The sequence below is a fragment of the Plectropomus leopardus genome, chromosome 1, assembly GCF_026936395.1.
Source record: "Plectropomus leopardus strain MGB_pleo_1.0 chromosome 1, ASM2693639v1, whole genome shotgun sequence".
In the NCBI taxonomy this organism is placed as follows: Eukaryota; Metazoa; Chordata; class Actinopteri; order Perciformes; family Serranidae; genus Plectropomus; species Plectropomus leopardus.
Window position 1 is genome coordinate 19,597,536 of NC_142176.1, and position 25,780 is coordinate 19,623,315.

Genomic DNA, 25,780 nt, shown 5'->3' on the forward strand with positions numbered 1-25,780 from the left:
AGTGCTGTTTGATATGAAGCCACTAGATATTGCTGTTGAGTCTGTTTGATAGTTTGATGCAGTTAGATTAATCTATAGGAATTTATTGGCAAATATTTTGATAATCTTTTAAGTCATTTGTCATGTTAAAACTATATGGGGATTTGCTGCTCTTCTTTTCATTACTTAGTAAAGTAAAAAGTTATTTTTATTATGATTGATTAAATTGATTTTAATTTGTCTGCACAGAGGACTTGTACTTTTAATACTTTAAGTACATTTTCCCAGCTATACTAACACACTTTTTCTTTTTCTTTTCAATGCAGAACTATTTAACTTTATTTGTATAAGAGTATTAGTATTAATATTAGTATAAGAGTATTAGTAGTAGTATTAGTGCTTTTACTTCAGTAAAGGATCTGAATACTTCCTCCATCACCGTTTGTGTCTACCACTCACCATCTTGTAAAAAAAAAAAAAAAAAGTTTAAATTAATAGCCAAGTTTAAGGCTTCAGTTATAATATGAGGGTAACTTAGTTTAATTTGTCAGTCACATTGACATTTTCCTTTTTTTGACTGATTGTTTTTTTCTTTTTTAATTGCATAGTTACTTGACAATATTTACTACACTTCTGTGTATTTTTTCTGGGTATCACCTGTAGTATATTTGCAATTTTCTGCTTTGCTGGGTTTCTGATTAGCCAGCACAACAAACTAGGATTGATATTGTAGCTTAATAATTTTGTCATACAGCAGCCAGGAGGACAGCAGTGGAGGCAGGTGATAGAGTGATGTATGAATGTTGACCTGACAGTCCATCGTACGTATCGACCTAAGCCACCCTCATCCCGCCCTCTGCTCTTATCTATATGTCTGTCTGTGGATTATTGAACCGGCACTGCAGCAGCCTGAGCCAGCCACTCAGCTACAGTCTGCCCTCCATCCTCTCTCCCTCTCTGTCCCTGACTGACGGGGATGTGATCTGATAAAGAGGACTCTGGGTTAGACTGAAGGCTCTGGTTGCAGTCAGAGACAAAGGTCAGCACTTTATGTTGACTGGACAACTCGTTGAGGTGAATACTCCTCATCTGTGGTCACCAGAAAGGCGGTGGTGGCCTCAGAGATTCTTAACAAGTTGCGCCCTTCCCCTTTCCTTCTTCTTCTTTGTCTATATAGGGACTGAACAATAGAGCGTTATCATTTCATTCTTCCCTGGAGAGGCTAAGTAGAGAGTAAGTGCAGGCGGTGTTACTGAGTGATCCAGAGTGGAGAGAGAGGGCTGAAACAGCAGTTATAGTCCTATCTGACACCGCTCTTTGTGCACCGTGCTAGCACACCCACCTAGCATTGTGCACACAGTTAAGACAGGCTCAGTTACCATACATTAAAGGAACAGAAGGGCACGCACCTCATCATTCGTCTTCAGGATCAGGACAGATTTGGACATTTGAGACTTTTGAATTGGACTTACTGCTTCCCACATCTGATCACTTACTGGTAAGTAGCAATATAGCAACAATGTAGCTATCAGAAACATACAGAGAGGGGCTGAATAGAGTGAGAGGAAGTGTTTTTATATCAAGACACCACAACATAATTAGAATGGCTCACAACTGAAATGGCCATTTCAGTTTCACCTTTAAAAAACTCTAAAAAATGTTTATTTGTTATGTATGTATGCCCTTTTATTATATGTATTCACATGTTTCATTGATTTGTGTTCATAGACTCATGATAAAAGGGACCTTTTCTATAATTCATTCACTTTCCATTTAAAATAGAGATTCAGTTCTAGCAGTTTCTTGAGGGTCGTGCTATTGGTGGGGGCAGTGTTTGAAGAAGTATTCAGGTCTTTAACTTAATAAAAGTTGCAACACCACAATGTCCTGCATTTAAAATGTCATATAGATAAAAGAAGCAAAGTATTAGTGGCAAAATGTACTTTAAGAAGCTGTATTAACATTCAGAGCATCTCTATGATTCAGAGTCTGAGCCGGGATTGTCTGCAGACAGCTCTCAACAGTTGAGCCTGGAGCCAACAGCTAACGGTACTAACTGAGCGAAGCGTGCCAACAATGGCAACAGTGCTGACAGAATTAACTTTGTGAATGTTTTGTGTCGGCACCACGCTTCCTTCAAGACGACATTTCACCACTATAAGTCGGGACGGCACTATCATCGGTAATTGTTGTATGCATGCTGTGTAGAGCAGCAGCGCTTAGCTAGAAAATGGGATACACAGGGTCGCAAATGCACTAACGTGTGCGCAGCTGGACCTGCGACCACAACAAAGAACGGAACAGCTCAGATCACGAACAGACCGACAGTGTAATTTTATCAATCCACTATATCTTAACATATCAAACCAAGGTTCGTTGCCATATTTATGTTCTGAATATCATCTACAGTGTTTCTAAAAGGTCAAAGTTCAAGGTCATTGTGACCTTGTATCTATCTCATTCTTGTGAACACGCTAACTCAAGAAGGCTTTGTGGGAATTTCCTCAAATTGAGCATAAACGTCCAAGTGGACTCAGTGATGAAGTGATTAGAATTTGGTGGTCCAAGGTCAAGGTCACTGTCACCTTGCGTCTGTCTCATTCTCGTGAAATCAACATCATAATATTCTGCAAAACACTTTTCTGACTTTCATTCAGTATCAGCTCTGGAACAGAAGGGGAGATATTTGATCAGATACTGAATTGGTGACATTAATCTCGGGTGTCCACCTTGATTGTGCTGATTGTACAGATCTTCTGTGCTGTCTATTTGAAGATGTGCGTGAAGCATCCATGCTTGACTATACGTAGCTTCTATGCAGCAACAACCATATTTAAAGCATTTTCAACTGTCATACAAATTATTTTGGACAGACATGGATTTAAACTGTGAATGCAACTTGACTGTTTCATGAAGGCATATCATTGTGAGGCGGTTATTCAAGTTTTGTTAATGTTATTACAAGCATTTGTTTTTTAATTCATTATTTCAGTAGAAAATGATTTATTATTTGCTTCCTGTCTTTGCTGCAGACACGTTGGGAATGTTCTTCTTTCTGGCCATTTGTGTGGCTGTTTTAAAATGTGAATGTTGTAGTTTTTCCATTCAATAAGCAAAATTTTAAAAGCAGGCTAATGCGCATTTCAAATGACCATTGGTGGTGGTACGACCCAGAGATCTGTCATCATATCCTCATCTCCACAGCGCTGCAGAGATCTTTACGTGCTGTGAGAGTGCCTTCGACTCCTGGGGTATGCTAACGAGATGTGAAGGAGAGTGTAGATGGATGAGAGAGAGCACCAGAGGAAGAAACTCAGGGGATGAGGGCAGCAGCAGCTGGATGCATTACCTGCATGTTTGTGTGTGTATGTATGTGTGCAGGTACTGTCAGTATAATCTGTGAGTTGACTTCCTGTGTCCTTAGCTGGCGCAGAAAACATTTTTCACCTGCCCTCCCACTGTCTCTATTAGCTGATAGAAGGCATTTGAGGCATGGCATCGTCATCTGTCTCTTCAGCTGTTAGGTCAAAGCCCTGTCTTCACTTTCATTTCTCATATCATGAATTATATCTCCCCAACTCACTTTCTCCCTCCTTTATCAGATGATACAGTATTTCCTGTTTAGGCTGTTAACAGTCATGCAGCATAGGAACATTTGAAAGAAAAAAGAGAGTTGTGATGTTGTCGTTGGTGGATATTGTTGTCTGACAATGCACTGTGTTGTGCAGGCGTCAAGGACCCCTTTGCTAAAAGAGAGATGGAGCAGGGAACCCCTACAACATATATTGTATAAAACTGAGTTGAATTTGAGAGAATTATCTGAGTATTTTTGGGTCTTCTCTTGTTTATTTTTTGTTTGTTTGTTTGCCTGTAGTTAGCCTCACTCTCTGTGCTTTTGCTGGTGGCTTTTGTTTCTGAAGGTGAACGGTGTGTTTCTTGCTTGAAAAAGTTATAAAATGATGCGCTGCGGCTCACAAGAGTATACATGACATACTGATAATAATACAGGTAGTTGGCTAATATGTGGCCAAAAAGTGCTGCATAGTGATGTAGCGCTAGCTAGCTCACATGATTGCACAGGGATTCATGGGTAACAGTTAGGCTATCAGTAGTATTGTGTACTGTAAACTAAACAGGTATTATGAATAGGCCTATTTATCTTTGGAGTACTATGTTGCATTTATGTTAATGTGTGTAAGACAGATTAAAAAAAAAAAAATCACAACTTTAATTAAATTATCAAGAGGTAATTTAGTGACCCCACTGCAGTAACTCTGAGGATCCTCAGGGGTCACATACCCCCGGTTGAAGACCCAGGGTTAGTGAAATCCTCGGAGCAGTTTCCACCAAGATCAACTCTGTCTCTGTAAAATAATTACATATTTTTGGAGATCATTTTTGGTCTCTATTAAAAAGGTTTCCATCAGAAATGAATCACAGTTACTAAGTGATACAGTGACACTCATGGCTGCATACAGGGTTGGAAATAAACTTTCTGTCCACCTGCCACTGTGTCCAGCGGATTCCAAAATCTACCAGCCACTTAATAGATTACCTTTGTTTTTGTGGCTGGTAAATGAAGCAAAATCTAGCAGCCACTTGCATATTTTACCAGCATTTGGCAGGTGGCTGGTGCTTATTTCAAACCCTGGCTGCATACCTTTAGTCTTTTACAGTTGAAGAATTCTGCCATAGGCATGTCTCTTAACTGCCAAAATAGTAGTGTACAAAGATCAACATATATAGTTTATGCAATTATTTATCATTACATAACGTGCAATGTTAATGTTGCAACACACTTTCTCTCACTTCTTATCTTTCTCCTTTTTTCTTACTCACAACTATAATTCCTCATTCTCCCTCGTCATTCCTTTCCTCATGTACGCTGTGCATGCTGTGCATTTCTGCCTGCATGACTGCAGAGGGAATGGAGCTGAGAGGGTGTCCAGTTTAGGCAAGTGCTCTGACGGCAGAGCTCCACAGAGGAACGCATATATTAAAAGAGAGCCGTAGAGAGGTGAGGGGAGAGAGAGAGAGAACCACTACAGGGAGGATATGTGAGAGACGAGAATATGATTACATGGGTTATGGCTAATGCTTTGTACCTGTGGTTTTACTTGGTGCTCTGGGGCCTTTTACATGATGTATTGGTGAAGTCGGCTGGCTTTAATAATACTTATGACAAGCCTAATGCTCTTGGAGACAGGGGACTGTTCAGTGATTACGTATATTTTTAGCTCCACCTCAGCAGCACTACACAGGCGAAGCGGGAAAGAGGATGTTTTGAATGAATCGACGCCACGGTGCACAGCAGAAGACGTCAGCAACAGCAGCACTACCAGCTGAGAGGAGTACACACACACAGGCACCACTGAGAAGAGCAGAGCAGAACACAGCAAATCACAGTCCTGGAGCTAACATGTTGGGCCAACCAGGACAGTCAGCCTTACAGGCACCTTACAAGAGGCAGCCAGTGTATCGTGCGACTCACAGGTGTGTATCCCAGCCCCTCTCCCAGCACATATGTGGGATTGTGTCGCTAAATAGCTACTCAGGAGGTGTGTCTGCTGAAGCTCTCCAGCAGCTGCAGGAGATAAAGTGCTTCGGATTGCATGCCGTTAAGTGTTTGTACAAACTGTATGTGCAGAGAGGAGAATTTACCCGTGCTGAACAGTGTCTTATTGTCTGTGTTTGTGGCAGAGAAGGCAGCTGGCTGTTTTGCCTTTACAAACCTTTGGATTGCCTTTGGGGAGAGCGTATATCAATGTGTACTAATGGTGCAGTCTCTCCAGGAATGAGAAGACAGAGTGGGAGAGAAAGAGAGAGATGCTCACTGCAATGATCACAGGTCACTGACCGCTGTGTTGATGTCAGCAGAACTGTGATCTCTCAGGCTGATTATGATGCTCTTCAACATACACGGTTAATAATGTGGGATGTCTCGAGGGTTAGACTGTTGTGGAGGTTTGATGCAGTCTTCCCCACCTCTTACTGAGCCAGAGATACACTTTTCAAAGGAATGTGCTTGTTTACTTGGGTCTCATTCTTAGCACAGCTGCTATTAGGGCCCAACCTGCACACACACACACACACACACACACACACACACACACACACACACACACACACACACAGATGAGTACTGTATATACAACAAACTCACACATGCATGTCACATCTGCTGCATATTACACTTTTTCATGCACTGGTGAACCATTTAGCTCTCTTTTTGTAGACAGTGTTGTTTGCATCATTGACTTGTGCTCTCTACCCAAAGTGTCAGCATCAAAATGGACTGAACATATATGCTGCTGTGTATGGCCTTAACATGGTTTGAAATTTAGGGATTTACCAGCACAGCTGTAGCCACCGATATATGAAGTGGCAACTAGGGTTGCAGCAATATACCCATATCAGGGTATACCATCTTATGACAGTTGACGGTTATCATACTGGTTACATTTACTTTTCCAAGATATTGGAAAAAAATGCAATCAGACAGAGAATCTCTCTTGCCCATCTCTTTGCATCTCTTTACCCCCTCGACTACCTTTTTGCACATACTTCCATTAGAAGCTGTCTTGAGTTTCAACTGAAATAAAGTTTGTCTGACTAAAAACACTTCTGTTTTCATTCATTTAAGGCTCATTGTAATAGATAATAATAAAAATAATACTAATTGTGTAATACCGTATATATCATGAAACCATGATATTTTCTGAGACAGTTATCATACTGTGATAATCTCATACTGTTGCAACCCTTGTGGCAACTGACCGTTTTTAAGTTGCCCTTTGGTTAATTTTATCACTTGTAATTGAGTTGGAACACAGAAATGATGTCATAGATCCATGCAAAAGATTACGAGCTTATTATCATTCTGTCAGGGTCTCGATGTCAGTCGCAGCGATAAGGTTACTTAGCCTATTTATCATTCCTGCATGTGCTCCCTCAACGGTCAGCCCTCCTGCTGTGCTCTCAGGCACCGAGGCAGTAGGCTGCAAACACCAGGCTGCAAAATTTCACCTACAGAAAGAGTCACAGATGACAGAGTTTTGCTGAGCTTTGAAGCAATGTTGTTTTCATTGCAGGATATACAACTACATTTATAACTTAGCTCATTTTAAACCAACATCAAAGAGCTTCTTGTGAGTATGTCCAGTCTTGTGTGGTGGTCTGTTTTTAATGGATTATGTAATGGTCGGCCTCAGCTAGGTCTGGTTCTACTCAGTGTGTTGATAACATCAGATTTTTTGTTTAGTTCACCCAGTCAGTTCCAGTAATGCTGAGTACAGCCCGGTCACACCCAGCTCCAGCTCATCCATCCCCTTTCATCCCTCAGCCACAGGGTGAAATGTGGCCAAAAGACACAACGCTTCATTTGTATGCTCAGCTGATATAGAGGTCATATCTTTGTTAAGTGCGGCTTTGAATGGCTGGAGCACTTCAAACTGAAAAATGACACACCTAAAATTGGTGCAGGGGACTGAGAACCCATGGATATGGGGGGGAGGGGGTATCAGAGAAAAGAGGTGACCTCTTCTTAACCACAGACATTGTGCACATTTCCAGGGAGACTTAATGCTTCTAAGAATAGACATAATGATGATATGGAACAGGAGGTTGAGGTATTTGAAAAGGGAGTACATTCTCTCTGTATTAAGACCGTGACCTTTTAAATTCCCGAGATTGTGATTTAGATCAGCCGCTGTGAGTGGGATAGAAAGTCTAGGGAAGGGACTGTTCTGGTAAAAATCTTGCTGGCCAGTCATAGTTTAAGAGCTGCGCACCAGATGTGGCCTACCTTCCTCCACTCACTTAATAAGCCTCGTAAGTCTCTTACAAACTCTCCCCACACTCTCAGGATACAGAGATCTAAAAATAGCCTCTCAATTCAGTTACCCTCTGCCAGCCCAGTGGAACTTCACCTCATTTATTTAATCCATCTGATTAATTTCCTCGATAAAATGATAGGGTTATAGTTTGAGAGCAACCAAGAGGGACAGATGGGAGTGGGCCAAAACCATATTGTTAAATCAGTTTTTATAATTTTTGTAACATTATGTACAGTGTTGAGATAACTATTATTTGATGTCTAATCATGCAACATGGTGATTGGGTATTTTATGTCATTTCTGTACTGAAAAATGGCACTCTTGTGTTTTAAAAAGGGGAATACCAGAAAATGAATAGATGATTTAGAAGGAACAGATTGTGAGAGAAACCTGCTGGGTTTGGATAGCTTTGTGTACAGCATGTTTATACAGAACAGATGTGAAGACACTGTTATTGTACAGCATGATACAAGAAGACAATGGCAATAAAAAAAATTTGTTTGCATACTAGTAGACGTCATGTGTTTTTGGGGCCTCCGTGTGAGGTACCTGCATGATGTTCATTGCCTCTGAGCATTGCAGTCATGGAGTAGCTGTGTTGTCTTAACCCTGTGTATCACTGTAATGCAGCTCCCCAGTGGGAGTGTGTTCAGAGGCTGCTTTTGCTCTGCGGTGTGTGTCTGCTCAGATTCTGTAATGAGAACTGCAGGAGAGAGGTCCCTTCAAGCCTGGAGCCAGTCTGGACACAGTTAGCTCCCAGGAGGGAACAGATATCACACACACAAACACACACATCAAGAGCTGACTCAGTCCGCATGTCCTGCAAATAGGGGATTGTGAGGAGAAGCTATTTGCCAATCTTGATGAGAACTCAGGAAGAGTCTCTGTTTGTCTCCTGTGATAACACGTTGTAGATGCATTGTACACACTGAAGCAAACATTGTTATATAGACAGGTCTGCTGCAGTAAAGTGTGCTGCACTATACAAGCTTGGACACCCTCAGGGCCAAGATTCTCTGCAGCAAAAATCACAAGACTAATCAAATGTATCCCTTACGGTACTCTTTTTTGCTTAAATGTGATGACTTTATCATTTACCACTAAATCCCAAAGAGAAATGTAATGTAATCAAAGCTTTGAACAATAGATTTGTCCAGTGTTGTCTCTAAGTGTGCTTTACAGAGCATTTTTTAGCAGTTGGATAATGTGATACATTCCTCCACTGTCATCTTGCTGACAAAAGCTCCTCATTTGTTAAAACAAATCTTTGTTTTTTCAAATGTGTGCGTGCTTGTGTGTGTGTGGCGGACAAGAGTTGGTGGTAGAAGGAAGGTATTTAGTGTTGGGGTGACATAATAATGCCTCTGACATGATTGTGTAAGGGATTTAGACATGTTTCACAGCATGAGGGTTAGCTGAATCCGATTGTTAGAGGATTCACTGGCTGTTTATCTGCTCCTCTGCTTTTGGACAAAAGTGCTGGCAAGTGACATGCTTTCATGAAATGGTATTAGAAAACAGGGATTACCCTGGTTCAGATAATGTAATCCTTAAGGACACAATGAAATTCAACTACGCCTGTACTATTTTGTTTCTCTACATGATAAAGAGCATACAGTAAAAGGGGTGACAGCATGAACACACTGTATCTGAACATACCTACAGGCCTCGGGATGGTCATGTCGTACTGTATTTGGTATAATATTGATTATATTTATTATTTAAAAAAAGGCGATAGATTGGAACACTTATGCTTGAGTTTATTGAGCTTAATCACAAAGCTGTTCTCCTGTGAGCACCTTATTGATGTGCAAAAATACCAAATATTGATCCACCCAGAACAGAACAAGTGCTGGCCCTCATTAGACCATGTACCTGCAGCTTTAACACCCCCCTTGTGCCATTACATTCAAATGGGATGTCATCCAAGCTATTTGTGGAAGTCACCGGATTTTTGTTTAAAGGTGAACTGGATTTCTGTCGCTTTAATCTGATCTAGTCGCATGTTCTCTTGTTCAGACATATTCAGAATAGCCATCTCTGCCTATTTTTTCCCATGGTTGTCTGTTGCAGTTTGACTTTTTTGTGATGTTTGATTTATTTTTGATGTTGCAGGATTATGGGGTTTAGAGATCAAACAGATAATCTGACCATGAACATATGCAATTTGTGTCTGAGTGTGTGCGTGTGTCTGTGAGCGCTCAGGGGAGTGTGTATGTGGTGTGACAGATTGCCTAAGTTTGGCTGAATCAGACAGAGTCATGCCGCGGATCATTCATTTGGTGCTGTAAAACCTCAGGGAGCAGACAGCTCTTCTGAGCTTGAAGGCGAGGAAAAATGCTTGGAGTTAGTCTTGCAAATGATGACTGCTGCTGCATAGGGCTTGCATTGAGAACTTGCAGGTAGGCCATCATCATTTGGATACACTTGCTATGTGGGTTATATCTGTTTGTGATTGAAAGGACTGCATTTGGAAGGTGCACCTGGCTACTTAGAGATGCTGACAGCTTGATCTTGGAAACAATACTGCAGCTATTTTGCTGCACAACGCTTAGATCCTAGATAGAGTGAGGGCAGCTGGTTTTCTCTTTTGTAAAAAAAACCTCTGACTTGTAACTAGAAAGTATTGTCTATTATCAGAATGAAAAGCTGACTGTGTGTTTTTTTTTTTTTTTTTTTTTTTACTTTTGTTTCACAATTCTGCATACTTGTACTTTTTAATGACCGCTGACTGAGAGTGATTTATCGTGTTATACTGAAGACAAAGCTGTCATCTCTGACTGACATCTGTGCTGCAGAATTCAGGACAAGCTGCCTCACCATAAATTCTCTTGAAAGCCTTAAACAGCAGTGTCGTAAGTAGGCACCTCACATGGATGTACACATGTACCTTATAGAAAGATGGCTAAGAGGCTGCAGTGATGCACCATCTCCATGCAGAATCCATTTTTATCAGAGGAGGGATGCTGTGAAAGCTCTGACAGTGTTCTTTGTATGAATATCAAATGATATTCAGTTATGTGGAATTATGTGGAGGTATGATGCAGAGCCTGTTTTCCCAGAATCCCCTCTCCTCTCCTCTCCTCCTCTCCTCCTCTCCTCTCCTCTCCTCTCCTCTCCTCTCCTCTCCTCCTCTCCTCTCCTCCTCTCCTCTCCTCTCCTCTCCTCTCATCTTTTTGCTTTGGCACTCATCAGAGAAATAGCTGAGAAACATATTTAATCAGAGAGGATGAGCAGATAAGTCTGCTCTTTATGCTTGTGTACGTGTGCATGTGTATGTGTGCTAATATCAAATAATCTTCCTCCACTGTAGTATAAACTTAGATGGTGATTGGCCAGAGTTGATTGGGACACTGAAGGAAGTGGAGAAAGTTTAGGATTGCTCTACTTTTCCACTGTATTGATACGCTTGATCATCAGGTTTGTAAATGCTGTCATTTATACTAGTTGATAATAACTACTTTTCTTCATTAAACATGCAGAATTTCAAGGTGAAAATGTTCAGTCTCACAACAAACAATATTTTTGTCTTCAAGTATTTCATCTTACATGTGTCTTCTACATTTTAGATGCATTGACTGCAATCCTGGCTGCTTATTACTGTATTGACGTATTTTTGCTTTTTAAAAGTTTTGAAAAGGTTGTTGAAGCTAGATTTTAAACTTTTGCTATCCGCTGTTATGCAGCCTCGTCATTCTGTATAAAAGGTACAATCACAGAATAAGATAAGATAAATCTTTTATTAGTCTCACAATTGGGAAATTTGCAGTGTTACAACAGCAAGGTGTGTACAAGATAACCAAGCAAAAACAACAATATAAATAGTAAAACTAGTAAAAAGAAAACAAGGTGCCAAACTTAACGGTTTGAAAAATATTTACACCAATTGCACACGGAATATCAAAAAAATTGCACTTTAGTATAATTCCAGTTGGTGTGTGTGGTCTACTGGGATCAATGCTGGTTGTACAGTCTGACAGCAGCAGGAGGATAGGACCTGCAGAACCACTCTTTCACACACTTTGGGTCGAGCAGTCTGTCGCTGAATGGGGGGACAGAATTGTCTCACCTTTGACTGGCAACTGAGATAGTAACAGCACCAAAATGAGGTCTATGCAAAAGGCAGGGCAAAATCATGAGCGGGACAGGTGTGACATTTTGATGGTTGTTATGTGTGTGACCTATTGCAGGAGATTGAGCAGCTAGCAGCAGTCAGCAGCTTACATAAAGAACAGCAGCTGAAAATGTCTGCAAATTGGGAAAACAATGAGATTTGGGAGCTCTGCAGCCTATGAGCAGAGCGCGAGAACAGCCGCCATATAACAGGGACAGTAAATGATTGTTGTCGCCATGTTATGCCATAGTTATTGTATACAAAGCTCTGCCAGTGCCTATGTTGTATGTCTGGAGGTAGTCGCTGTTGTTTTAAGTGTCATGACCGTCATGCCTCTTTTGCTTCCATGATGCCGGTATGCTATCTAAAATTACGTACTGGAGGGGTATGATGCAGCCATTGTTTGGTTTCGTGTAAAGGCTGTATAAAGAAGGGTTGTTTGTTGCAGCCTAGTGGTGCAATCCTTCTGTAAAGAGGGCTTGACACAATGACAAAACAGAAAAGTATTCCTGAAAAATGTCTGCAGTTGCTTTCTACAACAGTTACAGCAAAAGTAAAGCTTTTAACCAAAAGTGCTGCCTCAATTAGAAATATTACTTCAAAGAATAAGTTATCATTTTTTTGCTGAATTACTTTTTTGGGGGCTTTTTTAAAATGTTTTACTTCTTGAACTGCATGACATCATGTAACACCTTATTTCATTCCACTTGTGATTCATTATCTTAATTTTACTTATGCACATCACGTGAATGAAAGCATCATAGCATAACAAAATCTGCGAGAGTCTTGGCCTTGATGTTTGGTTTTGTAGATAATGGGTGACCTCAATGTTTTATACTGCTCTGCTGCTCTTAAATGCTTTGGTGTGTGTGTTGTTTTTTGGTTGAAGTTAGATGGAAATATTGGGTGTGTACAGGATGTTTCTGATGTGGGAGGAATTAAAACTTTATGCACTGCTTGGTTTTGTTTCATGAGTTACTCAGACGGGAGCTCTTGGATAAGTACAATACGGTCGAGTAGAAGGTAGGGGGGACCCAGCATCTCTTTATCTTGTCTGATTCTTTCTCTGTTGGACCTCAAGTTCTTTAATATTCTCAGTTTTTATTCTGCTGACAGTGCGATGATCATTTTGCTAGTTAAGCCTCCTACACATGGGTGGAGCTCCCTGAAGGGATTCTAGGGTGAGTCGGTCAGATTCAAATGAATTACTACTTAAGTCTCTGTCTTGGGGATGTTAATAAAAGTTTAATCAGCTATCACCATTTTACACTACGAGTCTTCATTGGTAAGCTTTGTTAAAAATGAAACTGCCTGTTTCAGATATTTGGTGATATTGCTGCCTGTGAAAGAGATGTTATCTGTCAGTGTTTTACATCCTACATAAGATTTCGTTGTGGTATTATACAGTAGGGTCACTTGGCGGTTTTGGTTTGTTTAGCTACTTATGACAGCACTATCACAGGGCTTTCTGCACAACATTCCCACTGGTCTTTCCTGCCTGGAGCTTGTCGTTTTCAAGCCCTCTGTCTATCTGCTGCCTGCGATTTTCAGTTTTAACATGCCCCCGCACTTCACATCCCCTTCTGTCCTACATTGCACAGCTAAGTGATTAGCTGTGTTTGGCATTGCGATGTGGGTTGGACTTTGCGTTTAGCTGCTGAGATAGTGTCTGCTCAACACTTAAGCAGATGTTGTAGCTCCTTAGCCACGGGCGGTGTTGAGTCTCAGGTTGTAAAAAAAACAAATTTGATCTACTTTGCCAGTTTAGATGCAATACTTGATATTTGATTTAATTATTTTGGGAGGACTTGCAAGGCCCATTTTGTTTGATGGGTGTGATTCCTTTGTGTATAGCCGTCTCAGACATCATTAGACTAGCAAATGAAGACTTTGCTTCATAGCATCTGAATGGCTGATCATATCACATATCCCAATTACAGTTTTGGAAATCTTCCACAGTGAAGATGCAGTGGAATGAGCCGGGATGTCTTCTTGTTAGTCTGCCCATCACTCCATCATGTCAGTGAGAGAAGAGCTGCGTCAGCATGGGAAAGGCAAGAAATCATTTTGTGTTTGAGATGGACCATAATTACATGCATTTGATTAAATTCATTCTAACTAAGGACCAATGCAGATCATCCAGCCTGCTGTTGTTATCCGTACTTCTTTCTAATCAGATTCCCTCAGTGTGTTTTTTCTGTGAGACTGCGTCAGTCAAAACCTCCTTCATCAGAACTGGCTAATTTTACCTGACATGGAATTATTAACTTTGACCCCAACCGCAATATGCTTTCCCTAGACTGCCAAGTCAACTAACTCCGCGATTGTTTAGCTACAGCTTTCTTGCTGATGCTTGTCTGCTGCAAGGGTCAGTTAGTACAGACGGGTTAGAGCCTTCTGTTCATCACTGCACACATTGACAGCCAGTAAATTTGATTGAGAAATTTGACATTCGATGCACTTCACAATCCGGATAATCTATAAGATGAACAGTATCAACAACAATTAGGCTATCAGTCAGAAGGTGATTAGTTCATTTTTAACAGGTAGACGGGACGACGACATCCTCACCCCTTTGCTGTAATAGTTTTGAAAATATTACAGATCTAAAATGAAACCGACAGAAGACTGCGTAGAAAATTACAAATTCTTCCCCTACTTCAGCACAACAAAAAAGCTAGAGTCCTATTTTTGCTGTTGACTTCTCTCTCTTTAGAAATCTACGTTTCTTTGGCTTCACTGACTCTGACTCAGTTATTTCTCAGACTGCTGTCTCTTGCCTCATCTTTCTCCTGTGTTTTTGTGTGTCTCAATCACTGACTCAATTTGCAATTCACATCGTGAGGGACAGATCTTATTGGCTGAGAGGCATCACATGAGATGATTTACAATGCATGTATGTGGTCTTTGAGTTTACAGGGGTGCTAAACCAGCATAAATGCTGCACCAGTTGGAAGTGCTCCATCACAATTAATTGTTCTTAATAATTTATCGACTGTAGGTCCGTGTCCGGCTAGTATTGTTTTTGTGTCCAGACTGAGACTGCATTCATGACCTCGGGGGGGGTTGAGATGGATTACAGGTTAACAAGGGGGAGGCATTTTGGTTATTTTGCTAACAAGGGGGATGATGTCCCTCCGCATCCCCCCTCAAATCCCCTGCCAGTAATTTGGGCCTTTGCCATATAATACACAAAGTCTCTCTTTACATGCCCCTTTCAAAAGCAGAATGGCAGAATTCACTGGATTTTTTTAAGTATCCCCAGAGCTAACCACTTAGCATCAATTGAAGACTAATAACATGTTTTTTTTGTTTTGTTTTGTTTTTTTTGCCATAAACGCCTCGGGTGTATATGCTACTTATCCTGGTTCCTCCTCTCTTATCTGTCTGTTTCATCTCCTGTCTACCACAGCAAAGTCTTTGCTGTCAAATCCAATTTGCAACCTCATATGTTCAGTAAGCTGGGCCTGTTAGGTATTACTGCCTGTGAAAGTGAGTTGGTGTAATGACATTAATAGCACAATTTATGCTTAGTTCAGCCAAACATATTTGTTGGAAAAGTGCTGCCACGGTAAATAAGCTTTTAAACTGATGACAAACACATGCTTTAGGAGGGATTTCGATGATCTGTCCTCAGTGCAACATGAGGTGTAGGTTTCTGGCAAGCAAGAAAAACTCTGCAACATGAGAATAGGTGAGAAATTTAGGATTCTGTTTGAGACTCTGTTCAAACTTGATACTTGAGGTTTTTTTGTGCAAGTGTTTTCACTTTTTGGAGAATAAAATATTGCCATTTTTCAGGGCCGCATTGTAACTATGATTGCAAAGGAAGTATAAGAGGATTTTGAATTTACAGAAAAACTACTCTGTTAAATTGTAAAGTAGTACTGCAGCCTTACAGATCCAGTGTGGACAGGCAGCTGTTACGGTTGTCCTGCTGAGTGCTGACGCGTTGTTTTCACTTTGCGGCTATGTACACTCCCTGTGATGACCTGCCTTCACTTGATCTTTCATGGTCAAATTCCTTAGTATCAGTCACTTACCTGCATCTGCTTGTGAACTATAGGAGTTGAAAGCGATGCATAGCACCCATAGAAGCGCCGGAGAAGTGAGGTCAAAGGTTACCTCTTATTAACGCGTGATTTCCCAATCTGTGATTTCCCAAAGCAAGTGGCTCATGTTGTCATGTCATGGGAGATTGGCTCAGACCTTTGATGATAAAGCTTGAATCAGTGCTGTGGAGGTGTGTCTGTATGATTGTGTGTGTTAGAAGTGTGTGTGTCAGTGAATGGAAGCAAAGTGCCTTTGAGCCTCTGCTATTGATGTGCTGATCACAGTGGGGGGAAGACTGTGGCATGAGAGAAAAGACTTTTCTCATTGCATTTGTTTCAGAGTTGTCTAGAGAAAGATTTGAATAGATTTTCGTCGTGTTATCGCCTTGTGCGATTGATCAGTTTAAGATGCTCTGTTCATTAGTAAATTATTATCAGTTGATGACTTCCTCTCATAACATACGTGTACAAAAGGGCTACATTTGCGATTGACAGCATCCCCTGATGTGCTTTGCTTACAGTCTCTCACCTCTTTCGCACAGTCAGGTATAGTGATGCTTATGCTGATTGTGTGGTTTTTGTCCTCGTAGGAGATAATTTGCTGTGCAAAACTTTCTCTCCCGTAGCTTTTCAGTGCCCTGAGAAGAGCAGCTAGATGTCAGACCTTAGAATAGACAAGAATAGACAAGGCAAGATTTTTATATATAAAATTTTGTCAAATAAGAGTTTCTTAACCCCCCTTTCTTAGAACTTTTAGATTTTCCCTGTTCAATTTATTTGTCAGGTATGTAGAAATCCACTATGGATGAAAAGACAGACATGAGCTTACTGTTTTCTAAAATTAGATTTAACACAATGTTTTAAGGCATTATTGAGAGCCACAATTGACTGTGTTTAACCCCGTGGAGAAGCTGCTGCAGATGGTTGGTATCTCAAAACTAAACCTATTGATGATTGGCTGAGTGTGCGCACTTATAAATAAAGGAAAATTCTAGTAACGCCTGGGTAAAAACCAGTGAAGCTATCCTTTAGGATGACCTCATTTTGATTTTGATTAAGTGTGCAACAGTAACATCTTTCCCTCCTCCTTGCATTCCCCGTAACACACACACATTCATACACTTCAGATTATGACAATTCTTGTTAGCACAAATGAATAGATGAAATAAATATGACTCCTGGTGGCTCTGGGTCATCATTATTCAGGAAGGTGCAGGATAAATCTGTGGTATTAAATATTGACCTAAAGCTGCAGGGGCCTCTTCATTGATTTATTCCCCAGAGTAATGCTCGCCCCAGAAAACTTCCTAACTTTTTTTTCTTTGTCGCAGCATATCTCTGTCGCTATTGATCCCTAAGATAAGTGCTTTTGAAAGTAATTTTATTGTCATGGTTGGAGGCATTATAAAACCACAATTTCTTTGATGAATTACTTCAAATCACCCTTTATAAATATTTATCAGTCAGCTAAACTCGTGCCAATGGAGCAGAGGAAGTGCTGATGCGCTCGCAGTCCTGTAGGGATCCAGCTCTCGCTGAGGGCATTTTCTGTCTTGCTGCAGGCCGTTGCTGGAACAATTTCAGGTTGTAACAAGTTTATAACAGTGTGACCAAGAGCAAACCTTCTGTGAACAAGATGATAATGTGGGATTTAGGCTCTTTGTGAAGCTTGTGTTTGTGCACTTGAGTTAAGCCTCCAATAGTCCTTGTTACAGTCCAATTATGGTTTAAAAAATATATTTTCCAACTGAGCAGACATGAAATGAGCTGTTACTTATAAGCAAAACCTATTTTTCGCAAAATATTTTAGTTCCTGGACCAGGATCCAGGATATCAACATTTTCACTTAGAGGAGTGGTTTTTCAGAGTTAGTTTCTGTGCATGGACACTAGTGTCTCCTTGCATCTTAATTCTGTATTTTTGGTCCAACACAGGCCTTTCCTGCATTCACTGCAAAGCAATTAGCTGTTGTTTTGCTTATGTTTTGGAACGGCATGGCCTGAAGGACCATTGTGACTGCAATGAAATGTGCTGTGTCAGAACTGTGTGTGTGTTGAATGTTAATGGGGTGACAGCTCTTTCAATTTTTGCCAAACCCTCTGTCTGACTGGGGTACAGACACTGGCAAGTCCTCGCACCTGCTTCTGCTCTGCATTTGGGCTTGTTTGAACCTGACTGTGTCACTTTTTGCCCAGTGCTGCTTGAGTGGTTTTCTGGAAGGCTACCTACTCCACAAAAAAGAGCTTTTGCCCAGGTTTTCCTGTTTTCCTTTAGAGCTGTTTTGGACTACTGGGCATTCAGAGAGGCATAACTGTTCTCCAGTACGGCCGTGATCACCGTGTCGTACTGTCAACTCAGCTGGGAATTTCTGCAGTTGTAAACAATGAAGATGATGATGATAGTAGTAAATGAGTGCGGTGACAGGGAAAAGCCAGTCAGTGTGAAATGTGTGTGGTCTGAGTGACAGTGAAATCTCCCAATAACTCTTTGGACAGACTGCCTAGATAATTCTTCCACAAATCTGAGGGAAATGAAGCTGAGCGAGACTGCTGCAGTGCTCTGCTATGAAACTGATAAAGGTCAGTCAACATGTGCAAATCCTGCTGCAGAATGCTTATCTCCTTAATGGCTCCCTGTGTCTGGGTACTGAGCACAAACCGCTGTTATTAAGGCTTAATTAATTTTGCCTGCCAGGCCTGGGTTGCTACAGGGTGTTTCTGGAGGTCCATGATATCTCTCTCTTGCACGATGTAATGCCCTGTCGCACATTCATACTGCTGGGTGGGGTGTTGTACACACAGAAATGACTGTCATTACAGAGTTCAGTATTAGATCGTGGCACCTCGTTTAACCTCTCATGTGTTGCAGCCGTTTCTTCCCTTTGCTTTGTCTTATTGTTTGGATTCTGTAGAAACATAAAATCTGTGTATTAACAGCCTGCTGATATTAATGAAACATTGGTTACAGATAATTGAATTGCTTTGGAAATGAAGTCAGCCACCGAACTAAAGTAAACGATTTCCGTTGTGTGTTCTCTGGTGATTAAAAGAATTGCACTTCATTGATTTGTTTTTAACTTCACTCGTAGCTACAGTGTAAGGCCAGATGCAGGCTATAATATGACATTTATTACACCACACTGATTCAGGAGATGAGTTTATGTTCAGCTGCACTGGCTCCTCTTAATCAGTCAGTTTACTCTGAAGTTATCGTTTTGACTCGGATCTTAATATTTCTCTTACAGCTACATTAACTTTTTCGACAATTTTTTAAAAGTGTCATTATATCCTGACATTAGTACATGAGGCAGATAATCTGTGAGACAAATCACGCACCTCTGCCTCCTCGCACTTCTCCTAATGGCATGTGCAAGAATCACGAAAACAACCATTCAGAGCAGAAGAGTCTACAACGCAGCGGTCGATCATGTCAACTACTGCTCATGAACTGCTGTCAAACTGTCAAACTAAGCAATGCTGATCAAATATGAATCAAGATTCTGATACTACATTGCCTTTCTCTCGTCTCAAATTTGTGTAGAAACATATTTCAGTGTAATTTTAGCTTTAAAATGAAAAAAAAGTTTGCTTCAACTGGTGGGCGTTGCTCTGTTTTGACTTCACTGTTTTCAACATGATGGATCGGTCACAAACGTCTTATTTTACAGCTAAATAGTACAATAAAATATGTTTCTGAAAACATTTGCGATTAGAAATAAGCAATACAGTAACAGAGTCTTATTCATATTTGATCAGGGCTGCCTAGTTTGACAGTTCGACTGCCGTTCACAAGCAGTGATTAACATGTTTGATAGCTGCTTTCTCTGAAAATGACCTGTCTCTCTTTACTAGCTGACCTTAGAAATCCTGGAAACGGAGCCAAGTGTAGATGTGGAAGATAAGTGTTCTTCTACAACTCCTAAATCACAATGTGCTCAAAGTTTAACGTGGGATTTCTGCCCAAAGACACTAACATTTTAACTGCCTACCAGAGCTTTAAATAAGGTTGTATAGGATAAAAGAGTCATCCTGATGTCACGTTTACGACAACATGTACATAAGAAATCTGACATAATACATGTTCTCTGTGTGGAATATATAATATGTGAAATGTTCTGCCTCATCTTACATCTATTTTTCTTTAACTAAGTTTAATGCATATATAGCTTGGAGTGAGACTATGAAATAATTCTTGAAGTTTATAGTGTTTGATTCAAATCAATATACTAATTTCTACTTTTTAAAATGTTCTTCTTTACTAATTAACTAACTGATTTGTTGCTTTTTATTCAACTCGTATTGTGAATGGAATATTAATTGATGTCATGCCCACAGAGAAGGAACAGGTGCTCCCACTGGCCTGTTTGTGGCCCTGCATTAATTCCTCTATCTCTTGAGAGTTTTTAGACATCACATTGATGCCGTGATGCTCATTACGAAAGCCACATGGAGGGAGACAAGAGGCTCTCTTCGCCCACTTTCAAAGCACTGAAAGTGTATCACATTATCTGAATGTCGTTAGAGAGTTGTCATTGAATTAAATTGCTCCTAAATTAAAAATGTGTGGGAAAGAAATGAATCATAAGCCAGGGGCGAAACAGCAATCCAATACTTTTATAGCTCCCCAATCCTTGGATGTCTATCAGATTCAATATTTACCACGGGCCAACAGTATGTAGTTACCACCTGCTCCTCTGGGCCACATTCCTCAGGTTTAGTTTCAATTCCCTCTAATTAGAGTTCACAGGTCAATGTCACTGTCAAAACAGTGCCTCAAAAAGTAGACCACAATGACCTTGAGTTGTCCTTGAAAGGGCCTAAGAAATGAAGTGTTTATTTGTTAAAACAAGTTCCAGTCTATTTCTGGACCCTGATTTAAGTACTCGAGACTGTGTTTGTCTTGTGTTAATGTAGTCTTTATTTGAATAGTTTCAGCATAAACCACTGACTGCATAGCAGATATTTGGCAGAAGCTTATGTGGATGCTGCAGCTGTGTGTTTAAGATATTCTGCTGCCTTCTGTTTTTAATGTGAATCTTAAAAGTGTACATGGAGCAACTCATTAGAGTCAGGATGACTTTGCCAGCCAAAGGATGTTATCATACTGTTGGAGGAAAAGTGGAATTGCCTGCTTGTCTTCATTACTTTAGTTGCAATGCTGCCTCTCAGAGGATACTAGTGGTACTCTTGTGAGACAAACACAAACCAAAACGAATCATTAGTGAAGAAAGTGTGACAGTAGATGAAAGCACCAACTTGAACCAAGTAAAAAAAACATTTTTCTCAAGACTATATTATTGACTGAGGTCAGTGGTGGAATGTAATTAAGTACATTTACTCTAATACTGTACATAAGTATGAATCAGAGGTACTTTTGTTGGTATGTTTTGTTTTATTTTAATGCTACTTTATAATTAGCTAAGTACATTTCAGTGAGAAATATTGTACTTTTTACTCCACTATATTTATCTGACAGCTCTAATTCCTTTACAAATCGCGATTTTTATTTTCTTTTAAAGATGTTTTTAAGGGCTTTTTTTGCCTCTAGGACAGACAGCTTGAAAAGGGGAAAGAGAGACAGAGAGAGAGAGAGAGGAGATTTAAGTCTTTTTCATTTTTTTCATTTCATTTTTTAAAATGTTTTTCCCCTTCTTTTCATAATTTTGAGTTTTGGGGTGTTTTTTGTCTGTTTTTTATTTTTATTTTTATAATTAGGATTTTTTGGGGGTGCTGTTTCCATTTTTTATTTTGAAGTTTGGAGTGTTTTTTCTCTTATTTTTAAAAAATATATATATTTTGGGTGTTTTTCTGTATTTTTTAAAAAAATTTTTGGGGGGGACGTTTATTCTATTTTTTTATAATTAAGTTTGAGTTTTTTGTGTGTGTCCTTTTGTTTTTGTGAGGAGTTCTCTGTGTAGGTTATTTTTATATTGTATACTTCAATTACATTTTCCTGATTATACTTACTACCTTTTACTTAAGTGCCATTTCAGTGCAGGACTTTTACTCGTAACAGAGTATTTTCAGGGTCGTATTAGGACTTTTATAAATTAAAGGATCTGAATATGTCTTCTACTACTGACTGAGGTGCAGTATGTCCACTTCAGCAGCAGCTACATAACTCACTTGCTCCTTGAAAGAGATGACATTTAACATATTCAATTCTGGGAAAAAGGGAGTGACAGGTGGAGAGATGGAAACAGAACATGGAAAGGGAGGAGGATCTGATAGGAAACAGAGGTATTCCCCTGATGGGAGGGAGTTACATCTCTCGCATCCACCCAGCAAGCGTGGGGTGAAACTCTCCGACAGCACGCTTGAGCAGGAGGAAGCGGAGATAAAGTGCTCCCCCTCCTGCTCTCATCCTGCTCGCTGCACTTTTACTCCTCTCTTTGCGGGTGCCAGCCTGTTATGAGAGACCATTTCTGTCGTCTTCCTCCTGCACTGATAATACCGAGAAGATTTCCATGACCCGCGGCAACACAGCGAATCTAGTAGCTGATTCGCGCTGATTCACTGTCACAGCAGGTGAGACTGTCTCCACTGTGTGCATGATACAGCAGAGTGCAGTAGCAAACAGGAGCAGAGCGATCTGTGCTAGTAGTGTAAAGGAGTTCCTTGTGTATAGGAGGAGTTTTCTTTTTCTCCTCTAGGATTTTTTTCCTAAGGGAGACTGAGCGGTTGGTGTGTGGAGGGCGTATTGTGGAGCAGTTTGGCTCCTTTGTGTGTTTCTGTTGGTATGAGAAAGCGAGAGAGAGGTGCTCAAACCACAGAACCTTGCCCTTGGTGCCCCTGCTGCCAAGACTTAGCCCTTGTGTTGGACAGGGATTACTCTGAGCCTTTTGTTTTGCTGGAAAAAAAAAAGTTATGGCATGCCAGGACTGAAGCGTGGACTCTTGTTGCAGCAGTGAAAGAGAGAGAGCATGTTCTTATGTTGTGAGCTGCAGTGCTGCTGTTACTACACATTTCTTAGATTAGCAGAAGCATTGGCTGAAACCAGGTTGCCACTGTGCTTTCAGGTTACTCACTACTTAAAGCTGAGGTTGCCTACTTTACATCAAGCTCCACTCAGTTTATAGAAAGTCCCATATTTGCTGCTTTAAGGGTCCATGCACAACGATAGAATTTGGTCTTAAAACTGATATATGGTAGTTTTTACCTGACAGTCACCTCTTTTATCAGCCTGGGTTTAATGCCGTCTTGTTTACATTGTGGTAACACTTGTACTGTACATGTAAACACTGTTACACTGAGAAAAGCCCTCTTGAGGCTTTCCACAAGTAGAGATGCCAGTCATTCTTTCTCTTCTTTATCTGCCCTGATGGAAGCAGAAACTCGACTTGACCTGATGGTTAGTGTTTTGGGGCCCTGAGTGCCTGTTTTTGGACTTAACATTTCCCTGACCCCTTAATCTGAGTCTAACATTGAACAGCTCTCAGGATAAGTGCTGTAGTGCTGCACAAATATCTCTAATACTTTGTTGATTCTTCCATCTTTTTGTCTTCTGAATTATTAATTGTTAGCGTACTACCAATGAACAAATGTTTACAAAAACGCTTGTGACTCACTGCTGTATTGCTATATTAGGCTACTGAGGAGCCATACTATATTACAGTATGTGTAGCTGTAGCAGAAGAAAGTTGACTGGAGTAAAGTTTTTGTAATAAACTGGAGTGTAGGATTGCAATGCTGTGAAATTTTCACAGTACAATAACCATCTCAGAAAATATCACCGTTTTACAGTAAACAGTATCACACAGTTATTATCATCACTATGAGTTATAATGACCATTTAAGATGTATGTGTTGTTTTTGTTGTTCAACAAACACAAATGTAGCCAATGTACATAAAATAATAACCGTTAATTTTCATACCACAGTATACTTTGAAACCTGTATACCACTACGACCCTACTTCAGTGTTACCTAAGTAGCTTTTTATATACTGAATAACTTCAAGATCATATCTTATTTTGAATCAAAAGACAAATAACCTGAATAAGTCCTATATCTATGCTGTTCATTAGATTTATCTATGCATCAACAAATTAAAATCTGCCTAGTGCTTGATTTATGCTTGATGCATCTGTGAATATCTGCACGGCCAAAGTGACATCACACCATCAGACATGGCCCTTTGTGGGGGTCCCATGCGGCATTTATTGCTTGTCTGTACCTGTCCGACATTTTCTAACAAGGAAGATGGGTGAAGAACCATGGTATAGAGTTTCCAATACACTGGCCCCTACAGTTTGGGAGAATATTGCTTTTGGCAAAGAGAAACTTTTGGGGGTATAAATGATCAAAATATAACCTTGTCACAATCTAGCTTCAGGTCATATCTGTGCTACGGACCATCTGGAAAGCATATTGAAGCCTTCAGAGGTTGCCACTATCTATGTTTCCACTATATCCTTTTTGTGATATTTTAGATTCAAGACACACAAGATACTGATTAGAACTGCTGTTGATAGTGAGTGATTTAGTTAAAGATTAACTGCTATCTAATTAATGTGCAAAGTAAAGTTAAACTTCAACAGAGTTTATGTGCTGAATGGAAATAAATCTAGAGGGAGAGATGACTGCAAAGCGGTTTTGTGTTATTTCTCGATTAATCTATAATATGAAAACAATTCATGATTTATGTAGAGTCACGACACAGAATCATATTAGATTCTAGCAGCTACTTGTGACTGGCACTGACAACAAAACTGTTTCTCCAATACATGATCCAGAAAGCACTGTGCTCCAGCTCCTCTGCAGCAGGAGTTCATTTTCCCCTTTGGGACAATATTGTCATAAGGGTTGATGGAAGCTAGTTTTCTGCAAACAAATAGACCCACTGTGCTGCAGTGTTTCTACACTAACTGGGGATGCTGCAAATTCCGTGACAAATAGTTCAGAAGTAATGCGGCTAAAACAAAAGCCTCAAAGAATGCAGATTCCTAATTAACAGGGGATGCTGGTGCAGTGCTGTATGTGCCCAGTGCAGCTCAGCAAATTATGAGTTGTTACCAAAAACAAGCCTGGCCAAGCCCCTGTGTGTGTGTGTGTGTGTGTGTGTGTGTGTGTGTGTGTGTGTGTGTGTGTGTGTGTGTGTGTGTGTGTGTGTGTGTGTGTGTGTGTGTGTGTGTGTGTGTGTTTGTGTGTTTGTGTGTTTGTGTTTCTGCATGTATATGTACGTCAAGAGGTGCTCTACATGAATGTATGATTGTTTATATTTGCTGTCTTGTTGTTTGTGTGTGCAGAGTCGTTCAGCATCATTCCTGTTCAGTACACCCTTTGAACTTTTCTGAAATGTCAACTCATAAATCTTAACACTGTGCTCGGTTTGGCTCCCCTCCCTCTGCTGCATGGTGATGCAGAGAGGCACCACTTTCTCTTTGTATCCTTCTGCACATTTAAGAAGTTGTGCAGTTGTCCTTCAGAGGATTCACCACTTACTGCAGGATCTATCGACATATATTTCCCCTTAGTACACTTTAAGTAAGCATATTGTAAACATGTTTCTCTTAGTTATCTCTTTGTCTGTGCCCATGTGTATGATTACTGTATAAAAAAGCAACATATGGATTGAGCCTCTGCACAGCAGCAGTCTTTACTGTATGGTTTTACAGCACGCTGGCGCACAGTATTTCACAGCTTCTGTTGAAGAATAGTGTTACGGTTATTTCTGCTGTAATAGATTGCGTATGATGCTGATGGAGGAAGATAAAAAAGGGTCAGGAGGAATAAAATAAAACACTGACAAACGCCAGGCTTGAAAGCATATTACTGCAGTTCAGTATATTATCACGCATG

At 40.3% G+C, this 25,780-nt stretch overlaps 1 protein-coding gene across 5 annotated transcripts in view; it reads left to right on the plus strand.

Annotated features, from left to right (window-relative positions):
• Positions 1-25,780, plus strand: part of plekha7b (pleckstrin homology domain containing A7b) — a 96,092-nt gene that overhangs the window by 20,535 nt on the left and 49,777 nt on the right. The window contains exon 1 of one of the 5 annotated variants that reach the window (XM_088077221.1): positions 1,201-1,477. The exons of 2 other annotated variants lie outside the window; for them this stretch is intronic. Coding sequence is in view for 1 of the 3 variants with exons in the window: in XM_088077209.1 (XP_087933335.1) it covers positions 5,267-5,472 (206 nt within the window). In the remaining 2 variants the exon portion in view is untranslated. Of the gene's footprint in view, positions 1-1,200; positions 1,478-5,216; positions 5,473-22,294; positions 22,508-25,780 lie in introns of those variants that run through there. 2 more of the 5 variants (XM_088077209.1, XM_088077219.1) reach the window with 2 other exon arrangements.